The sequence below is a fragment of the Vanessa tameamea genome, chromosome 14 (genome assembly GCF_037043105.1).
Source record: "Vanessa tameamea isolate UH-Manoa-2023 chromosome 14, ilVanTame1 primary haplotype, whole genome shotgun sequence".
In the NCBI taxonomy this organism is placed as follows: Eukaryota; Metazoa; Arthropoda; class Insecta; order Lepidoptera; family Nymphalidae; genus Vanessa; species Vanessa tameamea.
Genome location: NC_087322.1, coordinates 9890736 through 9910767, shown reverse-complemented (window position 1 = coordinate 9910767; position 20032 = coordinate 9890736). Strand labels below are relative to the sequence as shown.

At 31.8% G+C, this 20032-nt stretch overlaps 1 protein-coding gene across 2 annotated transcripts in view; it reads right to left on the bottom strand.

The window, feature by feature from the left end:
- Positions 1-342: 342 nt before the first annotated feature.
- Positions 343-20032, bottom strand: part of LOC113398764 (lachesin-like) — an 85201-nt gene continuing 65511 nt past the window's right edge. For both annotated transcript variants that reach the window (XM_026637650.2, XM_064216900.1), the window contains exons 6-10: positions 14831-14959; positions 12914-13052; positions 5458-5606; positions 1767-1823; positions 343-699 (exon numbers count right to left, since the gene is read on the bottom strand). In XM_026637650.2, the coding sequence (XP_026493435.1) occupies positions 602-699; positions 1767-1823; positions 5458-5606; positions 12914-13052; positions 14831-14959 (572 nt within the window). In that variant the 3' untranslated portion in view covers positions 343-601. The remainder of the gene's footprint in view (positions 700-1766; positions 1824-5457; positions 5607-12913; positions 13053-14830; positions 14960-20032) is intronic.

The following is a 20032-nucleotide window of genomic DNA, read 5'->3' as shown; positions in this document are numbered from 1 at the left end:
TCTCACATAACACACAACGTGAATCACTTTAACTAATATTAGTAGAAGTTTTTCAGTAAACCTTCAAGTCTCTTAATACATTACCTTAATTGGTGGTAGGGCGCTGTGCAATCCACCTGAGTAGGTATCAACTACTCATCATATATTCCACCACCAAGCAGAAATACTTAGCATTGTTCTGTTCCAGTTTGGTGAGTGAGCCAGTTTAACTACAGGTACTAGAGACATAACATCTTAGTTCCCAACGTCTATGACGTGACTTGTGACTATTTACTATCAAGTGTCCCAGGTGTCCCAGGTGATCTATGCATTAATAGAAATGGAATAATAATAACAAAAAAATGATTATAATTTCAGTTTATTTGTTGTAAACAGTCTTATAATCGAGCGATGAGTTTACAATGAATAGTAAACAATACTTCAATTTGGCGAATCTAAGCGAAACTTCGGTTACAAGAGTTTTAATCTGTAATGTTATAATATCGTTGTCACTTTAATTTTACACCTTACAAATAATATTTACAGAGATATTTAAATAATATTATTTAATTATTATTTTAAGCATAGAAATGATTTAACGATTTTATTTACATGGTATAAACTACGTTAACATGAAAACTATACAAAATAACATTATCAGAAGTGTTCGCTCTATACGGAATTTGTCCTCGGAGTTTCCTTTGGCTGCTTCGGTGAGACCTGTTGATTGAAAGGAAATAATGTATTCGTTACATTACAAATTATTAAAACATTTTGATCATTTTAATATATACTTAGTAGTCTATTGCTATTTTATATTGTAATTATTCACCTCGTATGTCACTCAACTAAATTATTATTCGAAATTTTGTTCAGAATTATACTGTTCTCAGGTAACCGTCTTGACTTTATAAGGTAATATATAATCCCACTCAATATTTCTTGAAAATGAATTACGGTGTGAATGAATCCTTAAGATTTTATAGTTTTATTAATAAATGTCGCATATCGATTTTTATTAATTCACGACCATGTTCTGCAGTGCGTTTTGAGTTTGTTCTAATAGAATGGCTCTACTTAATAGGTGTTAAGACGTGACTTGTGTCTTATTACAAAAGCTGTTACAATGCAAATATTTTGTCAAGTTTATAATAATAGAAATATTTACTTTACTGCATAATAGTCAATACAATCTATTTCGAATAATTTAAAATAATTATTTAATAAGATTTAATCGAAATAAATAATTGCTTATATATTTTTTATCGTTTCTTGTTATTTAAAAAACCTGTAGCGCAATTAATTTTCATGTTCTAGGATCTTAAAGAAAATTTCACGTGAAAGTCTATGAATGATGTAGACACGAACTATTGACCAAGAATTTATGATAATATGCATAATGGAGAAGATATTTCCTCTTCGTATAATATTTAAATGTTAAAATGCTAAAGTTTTCAAAAAGAGTTTCCATGTCAACCGCCTAGAGTGTAATTGAAATATATCCTACGAAAACAAACATATTTCTTCATTATTTTATAAATTAAATGACGCCCAAGATGACAATTTACATTTAATGTACGCCAAAAAAGCAAAGCTCAGTAAAGGCGATTAAAAATGAAAATTTCCTTCCGTAATAACTGAGTCGTACCAAAAATTTAATAAAACGTAACGGTTGTGACTGGCAGTTCCTCGGTGTTCTCAAACTTAATTCCGTTGAGTTACCTGAGAAGTTTCGCAAATTATACGAATTCCGACATTAAGTTTCAAAAAAAAAGTTGATTCCATACCTCCTGCGACGCTTATTTGATTGCTGAAATCCTCCGAGTATGAATTCAGCTTTATTTCTGGAAAAAAATGTTATCATTTAATGCGACAAATATAAACAATATTTTGTGTCATTGAACCAAAGGTTATTAATTTATTTGAGGGGTTCTATGATGACTTTGAAATTTTCTTGAGAATTATACCGTCCTTACCCGTCCGAGCTTGATAGGGGGAGGGAGATTGTTATAGGGAGTTATAAATTATTATTATTATTATTTTTCCTATGATATCGATAGGCGGACGAGGAAATGGGCCACCTGATGGTAAGTGGTCACCACCGCCCATAGACAATGGCGTTGTAACCATTGCTTACATCACTAATGCGCCACCAACCTTGGGAACACTGGCTCACTTACCCTTCAAACCACCCTTCAGTTTTGATAAGTCAAAATTCTAGTTGTGATTTAAAATAAACACACAGAACACTGAAACAATAAACGGGCAAAGTAATATATTGAACAGTGTACAAACAAAACATATACGTAACAAATTACAACTTTTTAAATTTAATAAAGGTATTTCAAATATTAAATATTTGCTCAAACATTTGTTCGCTGTTCACTGAGAATTTTTGTATCCATGTACACTTAAACTCGACTCCCCTTTTTTATAACATGGGTTGGCGAACGTGCAAATTGGCCATCAGATGGTAAGCCATCACCCATAGATATCGGCGCTGTGAGAAGTACATCGATAATACGCGACTGATCGAAACATATCCGAACAGACGGGCTTGCTTGCTCTACCATGAATAACCAATAAATGTAAAAAATAATTAAACGCATTATGCTTTGCTAAGAATTGATTACATCTTGTAAATTATGGTGAACCAAAATTCGATATTATTTCATGATAAATATTTTCGACTGTCCTTTATCGCATAATTATTAAATGAATAATAATAATAAATAATAATGGATAAATGTCTGTCTAAATCATGAAACAAATGACAATAAACTAAACATTCGTCGCAATAATAATTATTCCGTCAAATACAGCGGGTATGCCGCTGAAATGAAAAGAAAAATGAATATATAAAAACGGTTTTCGATGTACCCAAAAAAAAGCATTCAGGAAGGGTACAATTTCCAACAATACGGAAATTTATTATAATAAATTTAGTCCACGTGTTCTTGGCTAAAAGCGTTTAATTTTTGAAACCCGAAATTAACCATTTGTAAAAATATTTTATGCACAGAAACAAGCTCTCAACTTTAACTTTTTTAAACGTATTTTTTTATGTTCAGCGCGTATTTTTATATTTATTTACCGAGTACTCAGAAATGTCTGAGCAGATTTGGATGATTAAATCTTTATTCTATTTGGTACGTCTAATCTTTTTTTATTAGAAGGTTTTATTATGTTGTAAATATTTTCCTTGATTTAAAAGAATCTTGATTCTTTGAAATCAAGGAAAATGTTAATTTTCCTCATTTTACAAATATTTAATATTCTGTTATTTTTGAGTTATTTTATATATTTATAATATCATTAAAAGGACAGGTGAAAAATGGTAAATCTGATGGTAAGTGAAGACCACTTCCGTAGTGACAAGGCTTAACAATTCCTTATATCATCAATGCATCGGCAAATAGGAAAACGAATTTATTAAATCTGTTGTATTATGCCTGAAATTAAACGGGCTCACTCACCCTATACACGCAAACGGAACACACAAGGTATTTATGTATAGAATAGCTACTCGACTACGACTGGTACCTACCCACACAAGCATATTTTAAACTCAAACACAATCAAATCTTGCATTTATAAATAGCACACATACAAACAAAATAAACTACCAACTATTGCTGCAACGTTGTTGGTAAAAAGTACATGAAGCATTTAATGAGATCCAAATGTCGTCAAATCGGTGTGTTTATCTGGAATTTTGCCAAAGGAGATAGCGAAGTCGCGTGCCAACAGTGGCCCATCTTATATGTATTCAATATCAAGCTGCTTTTAGATTCCGCCGTCTAACTTTGCGTGAAAATGTTTCAATGTGTATTTTACAAACGCTCACTATTTCCGTATATTCCGTTATTGCAGTAGAAATATTGCATTCTCTCCTTTTTGATCGGAAGTGTGAGACATAAATTGATATAATAAATATTATTGCGATACATTTTGAAATGATAAGCAAAAAGTATTTATATTAGATTTTAAATTAACATGGTTATTTTTATTACTAACAGTATTTAAAACGGGATATTTACCATGTTTTTTATTTTTATTTGGCAGATCTCGATATTTCGACATTATCTACGAATGTCTTGTTCACGAGACTGACGTTTGCGGGTAGATGTTGACGGCATTAGAAGTGTCCATATCGGACTACCTCCTTTCTCGTACGTTTGCTGCGTAAACACTGGTTACCACTACCACTGTCACTTTCACCCCTACTATTTGTTTTATTTAAACTCGAAACTCGACCCCGTGTTTTACAAACGAAACTCATCGTATAGATTCGCGAATTTTTTATATTATTATTCAAGGGTTTGCATAACTTTATCGCTGGACTCCATACTTTCGACAGTTGAAACCCATCTTCCCTATTGAAATTACTATATTTAGTAATTTCAATGGCTTCTCGTACCAGTCGGGGTATGTAATGGCGTTCTGTCGCGAGTATCTGAGCATTATGAAACTCGATCCAATGGTTCGGCCCGGCTTCCAGAAGATGTTCCGCGATGGCTGATTTCTTGGTATCATTGTTTTTTACCGCCTTAATATGTTCGTTGATACGACAAGATACCGTACGTTTCGTCTGTCCAACATAGGATTTACCACAACTACAATCGATTTTGTAAACTCCGGGTTTTTCCAGGGGTAAGCTATCTTTAGGTGAACGCAACATTTGCCCTATCGTCTTGAAAGGAGTGAAGTTTTAAATACTGTTAGTAAAAAGTATTTATGTCTTAAAATTGTTTAAGAATATTTTATCACGAATAAGACTAACTGGTGGTAGGACTTTGTACGAGCCCATTTGGGTAGGTTCTATCCACACATCAGGTATTCCACTGCCAAACAGCAATACTTAGTATTGGTGAGTGAAACAGTGTAACTACAGGCTCAATTAACATGATATCTTATCTTCTAAGATTAGTGGTGCATTGCCAATAGTGACAACTTACCAAAACGTATATTGTTTTGGCATAAATAAAGTTAACAGTATACGCCGAATAAAAACCAAGTAAACGTGAACCTTGACTTAAGTAAGTTTATGGATTCGAACCCTCTGTGACGACCTCCGTGGTCGAGTAGTGTGTACACTGGTTTTCATGGGTACGCCACTCCGAGGTCCGATTTCGATTCCCGACCGAGTCGATGTGGAAAGAGTTCATTAATTTTCTATGTTGTCTTGGGTCTGAGTGTTTGTGGTACCGTCGTTACTTCTGCTTTTCCATAACACAGGCTACTTACATTGGGATCAGAGTAATGTATGTGATGTTGTCCAATGTTTATTTATTTATTAAACCCAATCTAGTACATAGTACATAGTAGTAGCCAACCCACATTGGAGCAGCGTGGTAGAATAAGGTTTTCTTCCCCTCAAAAGGAAAGAACACTAGCAAAGTCCAGCCACTTACTTGCATAAAGGATGAAACCGACCAAAAAATTACAAGTAAAAAAAAAAGTTTAAAAATTTCATACCATAAAGTCTTAAGGTCCCTTCGCTCTTGCCCAATGAATTGGTACTGACGCAGTTGTAGGTCCCAATATCACTCTTCGAGAACTGCCTGATGGTCAGCCACATCGACACCTTGTAAGATGTCTTCTCTTCTCTAATTGTGTATTTCGGTCTGAAAGAAAAAAACACGATTAGATCGATTGACATTTATCGTATAACCAATGCTAACCAAAGAAGTGGAGACAAACAAACAACTTTGACATTGAAATGACGCGACATCATTTGTCAAAATCTCGAAGAGATGGTACACGATGGACTCGCAAAAATAATGGAATTTTTATTTCTGCGAAGTTATTATTATAATTTTGGAAATAAAATTAAAAATAGAGATATACAAGAACTGTTTGTAGTGCATAATAAAAACTCATATATTTCAAACTATATGTCAATTTTTGTTAGTAACAATTATCTTATCCTAGTGTTAGTACATAATAATGCAACAGAGCTATTAACAAATAGCATTGAACATCGAAATCAAACGGCTGGTTTATCTCCATTCACATCTCGATTAGAATAAAGAACAGAGAGAGAAGACTTATTTATTGTACAAAAAATACCTAAAGAAAATAGAGGAGCACTTATCATAATATACACGTTTGTAAAGTTATTATAACGACGCTAATATATAGCATAGAAGCGATTTTTCCCAGAATAATGTTTGCAGGTCGTGTAATAAAAGTAATTGATACTGCTTATAAATATATATGTATAACCATACACGAAAATACGTAATGTGAAATATCACATAAATATTTTAATAACAAAATTGAAGAAGAATGACCAATATTTCGTACAATTCAGTAGTTACATATGATAAACTAAAATCTTTTCACATCAAATAGGTTAACGACTGAATATCTTTTATCGATTCTCTTCAATTCTGTGGGATTTATTTTCAAATTTGTCGTATTTTTTTTATTATGTATTATCAAGCAAACTTCATGTTTTTTTATTAAATAAATATAATAACTTTCATGTTTGGTAAAAAGCAACGTCAAAGCCAAAAACGGTGGGGTTGATTTCGACCTTGAAACGCCATCACACCAAACCACCAAAGACGTTATATATCAAAAATCAAAGTTGTGTGACTTGTTTAACACAAATAGCTCAATAAAGTCAAACAACTTTTTCTTATTTCAAGTAGGATAAAGTGAAGTAGGTTAATTTGAAATTAAAAATTGAAAAGTAATATGATAAGGGGTTAATTAGATCACTTTGAAAGAAACAGTGACAGTCATTGTATAGACACGAGGAAAGGTAAACTAATAACTCCTAGTTTGGGCCACGGTATAAATTTCTATAATAAGATTCTTCAGTGATTTTTAATATGCCGTATTAAAAAAAAATCTTATGTCAAATAACATTGACAAATAAGGTATATTACTAGTACAAGAAAGCGTGGCATATAAAAATTTAATTGTACTTTACTGACATACTCTGTCATTAAAATTGTGAAAAAGAGTTTGCTGTCGGTTATATATAGAATCTAATTTCCGAACTGGTGGTAGCTTTAGAGTTAATTCAATACTGGTACATGACCATTTAAAAGTAGTCTTACGCTCACTAATATCAAAAATATTTTGATCTTATCTACATATGTATTACATTATAAAATAGTTTTTTTTTTTTTTATAAATTCCTTTCACGTTGACCAACTATAAATTTATGAAAATTCATTATTTGGAAATCAACGAGTTCGTAATGTTATATTATTTGCAATTCGTGTACAAAGTAACTGTTTTGTCTAAAGTCCCGCTACAGTTTGAAAGTCCATAAATTATAATTACGTTAAAAGCGCTAAAACATAAGTCCGTAATTATGTTCTATTTAACAATGTTTCATAAAATGAGAGGATTTACTTACTTCTAAATATTAATTAATATTCTTATGGGACATAGCTAAGCCGCCGTTATTGGACGAAAAGAAGAATATTTATGATTTAACCCGTATTTTTAAAATTTTATCTATTTTTAAAACAAAATTATATTTTTGACACAGATATATTAAAAAAAAATGTTGCGCGGGACATCCGGTTGTAATTTTTTTTTTCGATATATATTATATATTACAAAACAGACAAAGTAATACAAATTAACAAAATTTTAAAATAACAAAATTGTTATTGAAATCCCGTTTGAATTCAAACAATAACATAAAATTAGTAATATATTAAGCCGTATGAAAGAGATAGAGAGAAAAAGACAGAGAGGGAAATGTCACCTGGAGCAACGCTTCATCCTTACGCTTCATCCTTACGCGACGATGTCTGCTATTTCACTCTATTTTAAATCGGGTAACCTTTTACGCGACTTGAAGTCTTCTTTAGTAGAAGACTTCGTTCAAAAAAATACGAAATTAATTTTTAGCAATCTTTTTTAATCAATGCCAGGATTTTACGCACTCGGCCGAGGGTAACGTCGGCTATAAACTTTTCTTAAAGCACAATCTCATTTGCAATACCATCACGTTTCTTATATTGTTTTTTTTTTATTTTATTCGAGATCATAAAGTTAATTCTTCGGCTTGCAAGGTTTTATATCTCTGTTCTATATTTGATGGACTTCCTGTAAAATTTTTCCGAGTAGTTAAGTGTTTTGGTCAGTAATAACTTGGAATATATCAGGAATATTCTTTGGTCAAACTTTTTATTAGACAAAAAAATTTTATATTAATGTATAAATTACTAGCTGAACCTGCGGCTTTACTCACTCGAAATTTATAAAATACAATAATCCAATCCCCGTTTTACCCCCTTAGGGGTGGAGTTTCGTAAAATCAGTTCTTAGCGGATATTTACACTTTATAAGCCACATACCTGCCAAATTTCAAGTTTGCTGGTGTTACAGTTTCTGAGATTTCGTGATTAGTCAGTGAGTGGTATTTCGCCTATATATATTTTTTATTAATTTAATATTTTTATCTCCAAAGATGACCCATCCGCGCGGTTGTTATCTTATTGTTAATTTTGTTTATGTCATTGGAACGAAAGTTACAGCGTAACAATATAAATTTAGACTTTATTTATTAATTATTATTAACTTATATATTAATATTGTAATAAATATTACTTTAAATACACGTCGAATCATCACTAGCGATGGTATAAATATTAAACTACATGAATGTAGGTTGAACTGTAAGTAGCCGATCATTTCTACCTTTTTTCTAAATTTTAGTATAACATAAGCAAAAAGTGCTCTTAGTTCTAACGAGCATTTACATTACATTAACGGCCTGTAAATTTGCTATTGCTGGGCTAAGGCTTCCTCTCCCTTCGAGGAGAAGGTTTTAAGTTCTGATGAGCGAACGATCGATATTGCAATTTACAGGATAACGATGTGTGTTCCACGCATACGTTTGTTAATTTATATTTCTTCTACGTTTCGATATTTTTCACAACTCATTATAGGATTCGACATATTTTATTTGTAAATATCATATGTAGGTCATCATTTGTTTTGCTTATCTCTTTTGGTATAGGAAATATGTGTATACGTGTAAGTTTGCGTGTGTGCGTGTGTGTGTGTATTTGAGTATTGTTGTAATCGTTATTTGATTTTTGTTTTCTATTTCATTATTGAGCCTAGATGGCTTATACTTAGAAGACGCTTAATCGTTGATTCCAAGTTTAAATTCGGGCAAGTATCAATAAGTTTTCGTTTGATTAATTTATTTTTATAATATCGCGAAGAAAACCTGCATGTGGTGACTGAAAATCTGCCACGTGTATTCTTCAATCCGCATTGTCATAGACAAAAATATTTAATACTAGGCTCTGCCCGCGACTTCGTGCGCGTTTGAATTGAACAAAAAAGTTATCGTTCAGTTCGCAGATTTTATTATAACTTATTAATTCTGTATTAGGCAGCTTTTGTAGAATTAAGTTAGTGGGTGGAACCCGACGTAAAGGCGACGCGAGGGCTGCGCGCGGTACTGGACAGTATTTGGACATTGCAGCGTGACTTAATTATTATTTTATATTATATTCTAAAATAAAAGTAGCCTATGTTACTCCTTATTACATCTGCCAGTGAAGTCCCGTCAAAATCGGTCCAGCCTTTCCAGAGATTAGCCAGAACAAACAGACAGACAGAGAGGCAAACAAAAATTGTAAAAAGTGTTATTTTGGTATATGTACCGTTTATACACACATCTAGTAAAAAGCGATTATTTTAATATAACAAACAGACACTCGAATTTTATTATATTTAAAATGTATAGATTTTAATATAGAATTTTGACTAAAAATAATTTTAACTTCAATTATAACACCGAAATTTAAATCAAATCAACCGTCCGTTCGGAAACGGAACAAAGAGTTGAATAAATAAACAGTGATATTGAGCTGGTAAGAGGAAATTTAACTTGTAACTATAATCCGCGTCGAGCCTGAATTTTGGCTCATTCGAATGTCGTTTTGAATATAACGTGATATTAAAGAAAGCGTACAAAATCGTATGTACAAATAAACCTTCTATAAATAGTATATTTTTTTTATAAAAACATGAAACATGATTTTTAGTATAAATCGACTCCTCTATTAAGACCTACAATTTTCTGGTACATTATTTTAATGTAACTCCTAAGACTTAGCCAGTGTTATCTATGTACGAATTTTGTATAAAATATTTACAAATTATATATACAAATATTGCTCGTTTATCGCTCTTTCTATTAGTGAAAACCGCATCAAAATAAGCTAAGAAGAAGTTATCGATGATACAGACAGAGAGAGTGACTTTGATTTAAACTACTTATAGGTAATCGTGGGTTATTATCACGTAGCAATAATCATTTGTTTCAATATTAATAAAATCTCTAGTATCGAATTAATTTAAAAAAAATTCTCAGTAACAATCGATAACATTTCGTTGAACAACAACTTGCGAACATTTTCATTTTTTTTTACTCGTACGTTATTCTTCGTAGAAGTTATCTTTAATGATATAAATAAAAATAAAATCATAAGATTCATTTTTTATATACGCTCACAATATATTGATATATGGCTTAGTTTCCAATATCCAATACAAGTGTTTTATTCAGTGTAAAGATTTCAAGTTGCTTGCTACGGTTGCTACGCTGGCTACGGACCATTTAGTATTAGTCTAGTGGAAATTTTCCTCCCAATTACGCTGCGTAGATGTGATTGCTGGTGACCAACCTTCTCAATGATCTACAAAATTCTCCTATTCTATTCTATTTACATCTATCTACGATCTTTATCTGTGTCTTCAGAATTAAAGATTTAGTATTACATATAATGATATTCAAATGTTAAAAAATCTTTATAATTAAATATTCTGTCATTGTTCATGTATTCTTATAATGTATTCCATTAATGTTGGTTACAAACCAGACACAGTTTTTATTTCGTTTTCAAGAAAAGCATTGGTGGATTTTAAAATAAAGATCACTGGTTCAAATTTTCTTTTAACTCCAGATACCAGAACAGTAGACAAGGTAATGGAATTAGATCACTAGTGACTTCTCAAACGAAATCGAATATACAAAAGAAGTACAGTTGTAATTAAAAATAGCAAACTTATAAAAAATAGTATTCAAACGCGACTTCACCATACCTACCTACGTATGTTATGTACCCTATGTCCTTTTATGTAGTCCTTAAAACATAAATGCAATGTAATATATACAAAATCTCATTAAGATCGGTTGAGTAAATAAGACGAATCAGCGTAAGGAGCTTAAAAAACACAAACACAAATTTTATATGTTTATCTATTTATTTACGTTTATCTATCTATTTAAGATATTATTGAGTTGCTGTTTCAAACAAAGACCTATTTCTATAAACTTATGATTCTTCACAAAAAGAAATCTCAGCTTAATCTAGCTTAAACGTAACCGAGGGCTAACTCAACTTATTTATATATGATACGTTATGATCCCGATTATATTTGGATTCGATTTCGATCAAGTGAAAATTTGTAGTAGAATAGGCGTCAGGTTCATTCGCCTTTCAGACCGGATTGAGCACACGTATATAATTGATTTATGAAATATTTGGATATCATTACGAGTTATACTAAATTTTGAATTTCTGATTCCTACCGTTTTATATATGTCATAGGCAATGAGTCTATTTTATAAAATCTAACCAAATCATTATGTTTAAAATTATATTTATTATCGGGATTAGCATAATAAGACTTCCAGTTATTATTAGCCTACATAGTTTAATTTATAAAATTTTATTTAATCAAATAATCTTTCTTTAATCATTTAATTATATTAATTTTCAGGATTATATATATTACCAGAAGTAGCTTTTCAATTATTAACGTTTTAAATTTGATTTATAAAATTTTATTTATCATATACTAACCATTTTGGTTATATTTATTATCAAGAGAGTCTAAAGTCAATTAGGTACTCTATAATATAAAAGGAAGATTTGTGAAGGCCGAATGTCATTCAGGGCACCGTTTAATAAAATGGCTAGGCTGTTAATAAAAAGGCCAATTTAATTAGCTGGTTGCGACATACATATTAGCTAGATGGACTTTTCTTAAAACATTAATTTAAGAAATTAAAAATACTCTTAGAATTTTTAAACTTCTCGCTTTAGTAGTTTTCGATCAGTGGTTATTCAGTCTCCTCAGTCAAGGTATTTTTAATAGATAGATATGAATACAATATTAATGCAATTCCTTATAAGTAAAAATATACTCTACAAATACAAGCACATATTGCAAATAAAATGATCGCATCCAGAAGAATGACGTTATTAATATTATCTTAACATCAATTGTAAAAAAAATATATATTATAGTGCTGAAGCACTTGTGAACGCAATCACCAGTTCTTCTCATGTCTAAGATATTTATACAATATGTAGATATTTCTGATTGGTTGTTAACAATCAAGTACTGAGTGTGATACTCCTTATTTCAATATAGCTAGTAGGTCTGCCGCAAAACTTCGCGTTTATTCAAAATATTTTTTAGGAATTTTGAAACCTAAGACAATTTTTATTTTGGTTTCATTTCATTGTAAACTGCATATCACTCATCTACATTTGACGCCAAAATTATGAAAACTTTTATCGAATTGAATATTTAATGTCAAGTAGTATACATTAGTTCAGTTTGAATTGGATTTGTTGATAAGAATTTACTGTAATTTTGTTTACCTTTTTCATTTTTATTCTTATATAGCCGTGATACCGCTCTCTAACCTTTTTTCCTCTCTTTAAAATTAATTATTTGTTAAATTGTGACAATTTAGTAAATTGCAATCAAGAATCCTCTTTAACTTTCTGCAGATCTACAGCTGGGGCTCTTCAAATTGAGACCATGACTGATTTATTATGTGCAGCTATCGAGCCATAATCACTGGGACAAAAATCGGCTTACGCTAAACATATAATGAGATGTGGATAAGTGAATAATAACTCACCCGTCCAGTAACATCTCTCCTCTATTCTTGATCCAGTAGTTGATAGTGTTAGGGTAGGCCTCCACGTAGCACTTGAGTTTGACGTCCGTGCCCAACGGCGCACCAAGCAATTGATTTGGCACTTTTACTGTCGGTGCAACTGCAACAAAAGCGACATTTTGTTATGATATCGGTAGGTGGAAGAGCGAATGGGCCACCTGATGGTAAGTGGTCACCACGAATTCTTAAGAAAGGTGATTACTATGGTGAAATTGGTGAAAGACTATTTAATATCACGCTACAGTTCACGGAGGCCGAGCAGGAACTTTTAAAGCAGGTAAACCCGCACGGCCTAGCTAGTATAAATGTAAAGACCGATTGTTATAAAACTTCGCTTTCTTTAAATATGTTTTTCTTAAATTGTAACTTCAATATAATTTGTCGCTGTAAACTGCACTCAGAGATTTCTATTCCGGAGTGACAGATGAGTACGTCATTGGCAGGTCGCCAACACACATTCCTAGATACGGAACTAGAGGTATAAATGAACTACGGTTCAGGTGAATGTGATGGAAATAACGTCGAATTTTCAAAATACAGCCTTTCAGCTTAAATATAATTTTATATAATTTTATGACTATCGAGACTAAATTCGAAAACACTTATTGTTCTATCAAAAATTATTGTTTTAAAATTAAACTTTTCGAATGTCATCATTTCTGAAATATGAATTTCATAAATTATCCTCTTCAGTGAGTGTTTCTTATCTAAAATAGAAAGTTTTTAACTGTGCGAATAAAATTCGAATATTGAATGTTATTGATGAAACGAACTAAATACTTTTTATTGAGCATACATTTATTTTAATATGTATTGAGTTAAATAACAAGAAAAACCAAGAAGGTCCCTTGGTTAGAAAAAAATGAATCTTAATCGAAACCCAGGCAAACACTACTGAATTTTCATGTGCTTTGTGTTTATAGTAAATTTATCTAGTTCGCGGTGAAGGAGAACCTTGTAAGGTATCTGTTGGATGCAAATCTAATAACGCGCATCGGAGCGCAGGCACGCGGAGGAGCAGCGTGGTTGTTCCTTCTCCTGAAGAGAAGTCGACCATTTACTGTTACTATTTAATATTTTATGTAACAAAAACTTTACTAAAAAACGTTCTATCCAAATTGGAATGAAACAAAAATTGATAATATTTAAAAATAGAACACGTCTAAAAAAAAAAAAGATTTAACGATTCTTTTTAAATATATTTTATATTTAGAAGATCAGTTCTGCTGGACGTGATTTTTCGGATTCGCCGTATGCGAAAATCGTTTATTATGTATAAAGCCATAATCCGTTCACCCGACCCGCCCGTCACGGTTCTGGAAGCTGTCCAGCGTGAACTGTTCATCTCTGCGTCCATACGGCCTCATTTGATATATATATTCTGTCAATGTTATACAAAACAATACTTCTGAGGAAATCAACTTTATTCATTGTACATGTTATATGTGATGTTTATTTATATCGACTTTCCGTATCGAAATAATATTATTTAACGAAATCAAGGGTTAACCCTGTTTCATGACTGTATAAAAATGTAGTAAAATCACCAGAATGTTGTATTAACTATTTTATTGTGTGAAATTTGCAGCTACACAAGTTTATTTTTTTATTTATACACAGTTATAGTAACAGCCTGTAAACCCCCTGCTGGGCAAAAGCCTCCTCTCCCTTTGAGGACAAGGTTAGGAGCATATTCCGCCACGCTGCTCCAATGCGGTTTGGTTGATAAGATATATGCATTCTAACCACTGAGCCATCTCGGCTCTTACACAGTTTTAACCAGATTATAATATAACATAGTAATATTTCTGTTATCTAAAATTTTCTACTAAACGAAATAAATTTTAAACAACGAAGCGATTTAAGCACTATACTTACAGTTAACGTTTAACGTAATCCTTTTGCTGACAGCTGGTGGTACGTCATTGGAAGCGATGCAGAGGAATGCACCCATCTGCCGCCGGTCCACACGCCATAGAGGCATCGAGCTGCCCACGTAACTTTCAACTGCGAACAATTTCTTATCATATAGAACTTCACATTGTTAAATAGTAGTTTATCTTAAAAATACTTTATACATTATTTATTGTAAGAAATTTTAATTATATGGAATTATTTAATAAATTAATATGTTTTAATAACAAGTACACATTACTTGTTAGCAGTAATGTCATAAGCGCTGGTAAAATTATTATTAATCATACGTGACGCTTTGATTATCTCTATATATACCTAATATATATTAAGAATGCCTCGTTTGTCAAGTATATAACTCATTAAGTCGGGAAGGAACAACATAACAGTTATTCGATCTGGTAGACAATATCATAGTGACGTCATTAAGAATCTTTAATTATATTTATAATAGTACCAATGTTATTATTTCATTAATTATATTTTAAAGTGAGAATGGCTACGTAACTATTTATCTCTATCTGACACATGTCATTTGACGTTCGAGAGAAAGAGATAACTATATAACTGTACAACCGCTGTTAAATGTTTATAAATATATATATGTTTTTATGTACATAAATGATGTAATGTGATACTGAAGCACCGATAAATTACAGGGTAAATGTGGTCAACTAAATACACAGAGTCAAGCTTCACTTGGTGGTAGAGCTTTGTATAAGCTCGTCTAGATACCACCCACTAATTATATAACTACAGATACAAGGGACATGACATCTTAGTTTCCAAGGTGGCATTGGCGACCACTTACCATTGATTTGCCTATATGAAATAAAAAAGGTACCAATATATTCACGAATTCGATCATTGACCGCTATTTTTTCATTTTATATATTTTTAAAGATTATCTGGCAAATATCAAAAGGTTTTTGTACGGAAAAGATATACCAGTAAGGGATTAACTTGAATAGGTTTCTGATTAAAGGGCACGTTGCTTGTGGTGGGTATTAGCGATTTAATGCTTTATATAAATAAAAACTATTGATATGCGTATTAATAAAACCATAAGAGTATATTTAATTACTGTGAAGACTATTGAGCGTGATTACATTTTTACACATAAATACGATTGAAATAAAAAATATATTCTGGGAAGATTTTAATTTATTAAGTGAGTGTTATATACAATCATATCTTTAAAAAAATGGTTAAATATTTTAGTAAATAACAGCACATTATTGAGCTATTAAAAGAACAAATAATAAATACAAAATGAGAAAAGATATCATAAGAATTACTATAGAATAAGATTTATATTAAACCAAACAAAATCGAGACATACTCTGTTTAAGTAGACTCTTGTGAGCACTTTTAAATCGTCGTTTTGCAAGATTAATTTAAATTTATAGTTACTACCGCTTCGGAACATATTCATACATTCTACGAATACGATTCTATGTTATATAACTCCAAGATTTTTTATCTGTACTAATATTACAAATGCGATAAATACCTGATAAGTAAAGTATGTCTATTTTACTTTCACGGCCAAACTACTGAAGCTATTTTGATGAAATTGCATTAAGCAATCTTGTAACTCCACGCTACATAGGCTATTGTTTTATATTTAACACCTGACAACTAAGCTCTTAAACACGAGCGTAGCCACGGGCGACTACAAGTCATATAAATAATCCTTAAGGAGTCTGTAAGTACTTTGAGAATAATTTTAATGCGTGACGTATCAATATATGAATGATATATATAATATATATCATTAAATCGCTAATCCCCACCACAAGCAACGTGCCCTGTAATCAGAAACCTATTCAAGTTAATCCCTTACCGGTATATCTTAAAAATTCTTTGTAAAATTATCAGATACCATCCGCACGACCACGTGTTTTCTAGACCAAAAACTTTGTAGCTTAAATTAAACCAATTGTAACCAACTATACATAGTACTAAGTATCGGATTGGAGAACTGATATTGCATCGTTTTACATTGCATTAACAGCCTGTAAATTTCCCACTGCTGGGCTAAGGCCTCCTCTCCCTGTGAGGAGAAGGTTTGGAGCATATTCCACTATGCTGCTCCAATGCGGGTTGGTGGAATACACATGTGGCAGAATTTCGTTGAAATTAGACACATGCAGGTTTCCTCACGATGTTTTCCTTCACCGCCGAGCACGAGGTGAAATATAAACACAAATTAAGCACATGAAAATTCAGTGGTGCTTGCCTGGGTTTGAACTCGAAATCATCAGTTAAGATGTACACGTTCTAACCACTGGGTCATCTCAGCCATGTTGCAACGATACAAATAAATATTAATTTTATATATTTTTTATATTATTTTAATTGACGGCGAATTCGGCGACAATTAGATTTGACAACTACTCGTAACTGTCAAAATCTAGCGCAGCGTCGTGTGTATGGTTAGCGCGGCCATGTTGATGGCATTCAACTGGGAAGGGTAACCGTCATGGTGAGCGCACCACAAATACGACAAATCACTTTTGTTACGTGTAATCTACGCTAGTTTTTTGTTAATTTCGATTGATTTGTGATATAAAAGTGATTTGCGATTGTTAAATTGATTTTTGGACTAATCTTTGATTTCAATTTTATTTGAAAAAGTAAAGTGATTATACAATCGATTTTGCAGTTTTATCTCGTTATCCAATTGCACCCTCAAGTCATAAATCATGGCTAATCCTGACATTATACTAATATATCATGCTAGTTATTTTGTTTTTATGAACGCGCTGATCTCATGATTGAATATTCTTAACTAGTCTATTTTCAGTTAGGTAATCAATTTATTGAAATTCGAATTTTCGATTGTAGACTACGTAACATCACTGCTGTGATGTTAGTTAGTTAGATAGCAATCTACAGGATTTGTTGAGTGACGTTTAAAGCTGGTTACACCGGGCTGAGCAACTAATTCATATTTAACGACGCCGTGACCGATTTTGGCCACGGTGGGCAGTCTTAAGGGAAACTATCCTACTATGCAGGACATACTATTAGTGTGCAAGTATGTGCACGAACACAGCTGCACTCTCATAGTCCAAAGAGGCAAATCCGACACAAACGAAAAGGATTAAGACCCAAGACCAACTGATTTACGTGCTTACCGAGAGTGCACGAACTTACAACTTTTAGACTCCGAGTTGCTATTGAAAATATTTCGATAATAATATCCAATTAATTGTATCGGCCCGACCTGGGACTTGAATTGGGGCCTTGCATTTAACAACTATACCATTAAGTACTACCATCGGTAAAAACTAGGCATTTATTTAAGTTCCTATGTATATAACATGGGACACAATTCAAGTTCTATTTCTAAAAGTAACAGTCATAACTGAGTATAGGTTTGAATATTATGCACGTGTAAAGGAGACGTATTGACCATTTAAATTACGGAATTATTAATGTAATTACAACATACAAAGGCTATTTAGTTCGTTTCCGAGTAATTAAAATAAGTGATCAAATTATATTCTGACTTTAATAATTCATAAATATACAATAAAAAATGTTGAAAATAGTAACTTTTTTATTTCCTGGCAAAGGGATGAAGATGTTTATTGATGTTTTAATAGGAACGCGAAGATATAAAAGGAACTATATTTTATTTCTTTCAATATTACTTTTCAATCTTCTTGTTAATGTTGCATAATTTTGTATGAATTCTAATGTACTTTTTTTGTTTTTTTTTTTTTATATAGACGGATGGGCCAATTAGCCAACTGATGGCCACGAAAGCCCATAGACATTGGCGCTGTAAAAAAATTAATTCGCCAATGCGCCAACCTTGGTTGATATGTGCCTTGTACCTCTACCGGTATATAACTACTTATATACCGGCTCAATGGCGCTTCAAACAGAAACACAACAATTCTAAGTATCGCTGTTCGTCAGTGACGTCAGACGAGCGTGCACAGAGACCTACCACCACCTATTGTCAGGTAATGATAACATAAAGCACTGTTTATGATATGTACACCGTTGGGCTCAATTTTCTCATTGGAATAACATGATTTTTTGATGTATTTGTTGTCGTTCAGCCGTTTAATTGAACAAAACAACAAAACAAATATATCCTTACTGCCAACAAAAAATTGGTAAATAAAATATCATGAATCTATACTAATATTATAAAAGCGACGGATGGAGTAATCTTGTATATCTGCTACGCTTTCATGGTTATAATACTGAACCGAATTTGATGATATTTGTTATGAAGCAGGACTGAACTTTTCTATACCTAAAACCGCGGGCGAAAAGTCTTTTATAAAATAATATTTCAAAGAAAAGCTAAAATTGAAAAAAAAAAGTTGGAACCATAAATGATTTTAAAAGAGTTTCGTACAACAGTCGTTTACTTTCATAGTGAAATTGATTGCGTTTTCAACGAAATCTCACCACGTTTTTACATTTGTTGAGAGATTGAGACTCATCAATTTACTAGACATGAAAGTTCAATTTCAGCGGCAGTCGAAGCGAATGATTAAGTCGGCAATTTTCTTTATTTTCAAGCTGGATCTAGGTTATTCAGAAAGATCTGTTTTAATCCTATTTTTTTCAACAACCAACCATTGCAGAGCTATTTACTTTTTCTAAATAAAAACAAGATGTTTTCGGTTGGCGTGAGAAAATCAAACGAGGTTTAAATTGAAATGATTATTTGAATATCATCGGGAATTAATTTTTGAAATTATTTAATAAATTCATCATTTATTAATTTTTGTTTGAGTGACAATCGGTATTATTATATACGTCTATGGACGTTGATCACCACTTACCATCAGGTGGTATATATATATATAATAAGAATTGTTAATACAGCGTTTCTAAGTAAGAACTAATTCAATATTCACCAAAGAACACGATCTTAAACATCAGAAAGCGATATGCGAAATGTTATATAATATCTATAACATTTAAACGATACATGGATCAAAATAGCTTAAAAATATATAATAAGTCAGTAATCAATATTTAACGTAACATATAAAGATATTTCGCACAGAATATAGACTATAGTCATGTATTTGAAAATACAAATCTAACAAGAAACTTTCTTCAATCTTCTTGGCTTTGAAAACACCTGCGAATAGTACTTTAAGACATCAATTTAAAAAGCGAATCGTA